Genomic DNA, 3,915 nt, shown 5'->3' on the forward strand with positions numbered 1-3,915 from the left:
CAGCTTCACTGCACGCTGCCTTCTCGCAGGGGCTGGCTGTGGCTTTGTGCTAAAAATGCTGCTGTTTTGCGCGTGTCAGCTGAGAAGAGGTGGCTGCCTGCTCTCTCTGTGCTGAGTACAGAGAAATGGTGCTTTTCTTTGATCACAGGTGGGGAAGATCCATCTTCTCACAGTTGATGTTTGCACTTCCCCAAATAACTAATTTCTTGCTTTGAAAACTGATCTGGAAATGTCAGGGGAAAGCTTGGAAAATCCCCTGGTTTTAAAGGTGCTTGGAACAGACGTAGCCCCCTGCTTAGCTTCTGCACAGCAGAAGCAGCAAGATGCAGCTCCATAATTCACAAGAAGGGTGGCATAAAAGTGTTATATCTAGGAGGAAGGCCTCTTTCAAAATACACAAGACATTATCTGGCTTCTGAGCAGACTTAGGTGTGCGCCGTACCGCCAGATCGGGTACTAGGCAGGAGAGTACAGGTAGCGCATTAGAGAGGCGTGGGTCGGGCATGTTAAATAAGTAGATGGTAAAGCTCAGGGCCATGCTTTCTTCCTCTAGCCTGAGTTATCTCCAGTAAATAGATGCTTATTATTCTTCTCTCACCTGAACGCCAGTTCACTGGTAGCAGTTGACTGGGAAATGTGGGGGTGATTCTGCCAGTGGTGCTCTTGCTTGGAGAAAACTGGGTCTGCTTCCTTCTGGGTGGAGGGGGGGTGGCTTTGCTTCCCATCGGAGATCTCTGGGTAGAGGGTGCTGCCTCAGTGTGATGGAGCTGGAAGCAGACAGGGTGTTGTCAGACCTGGGATGTGGAGGCTGTCAGAGGTGAGCTGGGCACCTGCAAATGATCTTTCTGAGTGGTTCCCAGGTGTGGGGAAGGGCTGCCAGTGTGAGCATTGGGCAGTGAGCTGAACAGTCTGTACTGACTGAAGCTGAAATTAGCCTTGGAGGGGTTAGGAACTCTTTTGGATCAATTGGATGCCTTCATGCCTATGTTTATGGTTGGACTTTGTACTCTTTTCTAGCATGTGGATATGGAAAACTCCTATCTCTGTGGATACTTGAAGATTAAAGGCCTTACCGAGGTGAGTGTTAACTGCAAAACACCAAGAAAAGGTGCTGGGTAAAAAGGTTTTCTTTTTCCTGGTGGGGTGGGAGAAGCTGCCACCAGAAATAAGAAGTGGAGGGATTGAGCACACAGTAGATTTGACCACTAAATAGTTTAATAGCCTCAGTCTGTTATTCTTGGCATGTCAAGCAAGTACGATGGGAGTCCTGAATGAGGGAAGCTTACCTGGCATCCCTTAAGGTCTGAGCAGAACCACATCTGACCCTGCAGTCAGCTTTAGGCACTCTGCCAGTGGTGGTGTATTGCTGAAAGAAAAAAAAACAGGACCTGAACAGTCAGATCTTTACGTACTTCCTTCCCCGTCCATCCTCTAAGATTGCTCGTGGTGTCGGACAGTTGGTGAGAGCTGTCTCCCAGGATTGATGCTTCTCTTTCGGCTGCAGTGCACCGCATGTCTGTCATTACATGGGAGCGCTTGGAGAAGCTTATTTGCCCCAGCTGAGTCTGCTATTCCCCGCCTGTGTTCTCCTAATTTGATGCCAATGCAAAACTGAAGAGGAGCACCTTCTTCCCTGGGAGGGGTGGCTTAATCCAGCTCTTGGGCTTTGTAGCAATCACGCAGCAACCGCCGGGTACGCGCTGGGGAGCGGTGCTGGCTGTAAACGGTCACTTGTGATCGTCCAACTGGGAGCTTCCCCGCAGTCCAACTCTGACACGGCTCCTTCGGGTTTCATGAAATGAATGGAGAGGCTGGACTAAGAGGGTGGTGGCTGTGCGTATGTGCGAGTCAGACTTCAAGAGGTGTAGGGCAGGAGGAGTCAGCATGCTGCTTGCAGGGATGGGAGCACGGGCCTCGGATTGCCTGGAGCTCTTGCTATGAGATGCTGCTTTTTGCTGAGTGCATGCGCCTCTATCTGCGTCTGAGTTTCTGTCTCTAGGTGACAGATCTTCTGATCTGTTGTTCGTCTCTCTTCTCTCCTAGGAGTACCCAACCCTCACCACTTTCTTTGAAGGGGAAATAATCAGTAAAAAGCACCCTTTTTTAACACGCAAGTGGGATGCTGATGAAGATGTGGATCGTAAACACTGGGTAAGTAAATCTGGGGGGCAGATGTGGGTCTGATGCGGTCCCGGCTGAGCAGCATGTGCCCACACAAGAGCTGTCAGGAGGGCCTGGAAAGCTCTTCTTTTTGGGTGTCTCCCTTCTTCCCCCACTGGGATCTTTGCAACTAGAGGTCCCTTCAGCAGACTGTTGGCTGTGATCCATGAGAAGGGAGGGGGTCTCTTGCTTTCCTCTTGCTGGCCTTGGGGTTGGAAGGGAACAGGAACAATCCCCATCTCTTGACCCCCTAGGAGAACTCACACTCCTTGTTTCGAAGGCTCGTTGCAAAATGGAGTGGGGAAGGGGAAAGGTGCCCCTCTAGCACAGGCAGGGCAGTCGGTCCCTGTGTCTCAACTACCTCAGCCGACGATTTGGGATAGGGTGTATCTGCCACCATGCTCTGGATCAGGGCCGCAGCAGCCAGCTGTTTGCCTCCCCGCCTTGACCTTTGCTATTGTTTGCCAGACTTTGATGTTTATTATGTTTCTGTCAAAATATCTTCCTCTGGAAGTGTAAGAGCTTCTCCAGACAGGCTGGATATGGCCGTGGCTGGCTGGCAAATCTCTGTGTTCCCCTGTGCTAGTCCTGGGTGCGTGTTTAGTGCTGCTCCGAGGGAAGAGCAGCCCCTTCAGTGAGGAGGTCCTGTTCTGTAGCAGTTTTTCCCTCCTAAACAGCAGCTGGCACAAGTGAGCTCTACTCCTGGAATAAGCATCCTGGGGTTTTTTCTTTTCTTTTTTTGTTTCAGGGGAAGTTCCAGGCTTTTTACCAGTATGCAAAAACATTTAACTCTGATGACTTTGATTATGAGGATCTGAAAAATGGGGACTATGTCTTCATGAGATGGAAGGTAAACTCCGCATGTCTCCTTCTCTGATGAGCTGCTTACAGATGACTGACAGAGGCTTGTGGTGCCTGAAAGCTTTTTTAGCTGCCCTGGTTTAATGAAAGATCTCACCCTACCAACCTTGTAACCCACCATACTTGCAAATTCCAGCGTGACTCCTGTCTAGCCAGCTAATTGCGTCCTTAAGGGCTGCAGTCATGGCTAAAAACACAACAGGAAAGTCTTGCTTGGTGATGCTCTGGAGGATGAGAGAATTGGTATCTCCAGTCCCTGTGCAGGGCCTGTGTGTTTGATGCAGACTGGCCAGTCTGTATGTCTCTCTTCTTCAGCTGAATTGATTTCCTCCCTCTTTCCATGAGCTTTGTGCAGCTGTGAGGGGAGGAAATCATAGGATCGTAGAATGGTTTGCATTGGAAGAGACTTCTAAAGACCTGATACAACCCCCCTGCAATGAGCAGGGATGTCTCTCACTAGATGAGGTTGTTCAGAGCCCCATTCAACCTGACTGTGAATGTTTCCAGAGGTGGGGCATCTACCACCTCTTTGGGCAACTTGTTCCAGTGTCTTGCTGCCCTCACAGTAAAGAATTTCTCCCTTATATCTAATATAAATCTACCCTCTTTTAGTTTAAAACTGTTACCCCTCATCCTATCACTACAGGCCCTGGTAAAAAGTCTCTCTCCATCTTTCTCATAAGCCCCTATAAGTATTGAAAGGCTGCAGTAAGGTCTCCCTGGAGCCTTCTCTTCATCATCAGGCAGCTCCAATTCCTGATTTTGCAATTGGCTTCTTGTTTGCAGGGGGCAGGTGTTGAACTGAAACTGATCTCGTGCACTCTTAAAACTGGTTCTGTTCTCAGTTGTTTGCTTCCCTGTAAGATGCCTACAGTGGCAGGGGGTGGAAGAACA

At 49.6% G+C, this 3,915-nt stretch overlaps 1 protein-coding gene across 1 annotated transcript in view; it reads left to right on the forward strand.

Annotated features, from left to right (window-relative positions):
• Positions 1-1,017: 1,017 nt before the first annotated feature.
• The window catches only part of GID4 (GID complex subunit 4), a gene marked incomplete at its 5' end in the record, with an annotated part of 5,204 nt that continues 2,306 nt past the window's right edge, over positions 1,018-3,915 (forward strand). The window contains 3 exons of the mRNA XM_009706275.1: positions 1,018-1,077; positions 2,044-2,151; positions 2,909-3,010. Of these exons, the coding sequence (XP_009704577.1) occupies positions 1,018-1,077; positions 2,044-2,151; positions 2,909-3,010 (270 nt within the window). The remainder of the gene's footprint in view (positions 1,078-2,043; positions 2,152-2,908; positions 3,011-3,915) is intronic.

This window comes from Cariama cristata, unplaced genomic scaffold (genome assembly GCF_000690535.1).
Source record: "Cariama cristata isolate BGI_N322 unplaced genomic scaffold, ASM69053v1 scaffold14330, whole genome shotgun sequence".
Lineage (NCBI taxonomy): Eukaryota > Metazoa > Chordata > Aves > Cariamiformes > Cariamidae > Cariama > Cariama cristata.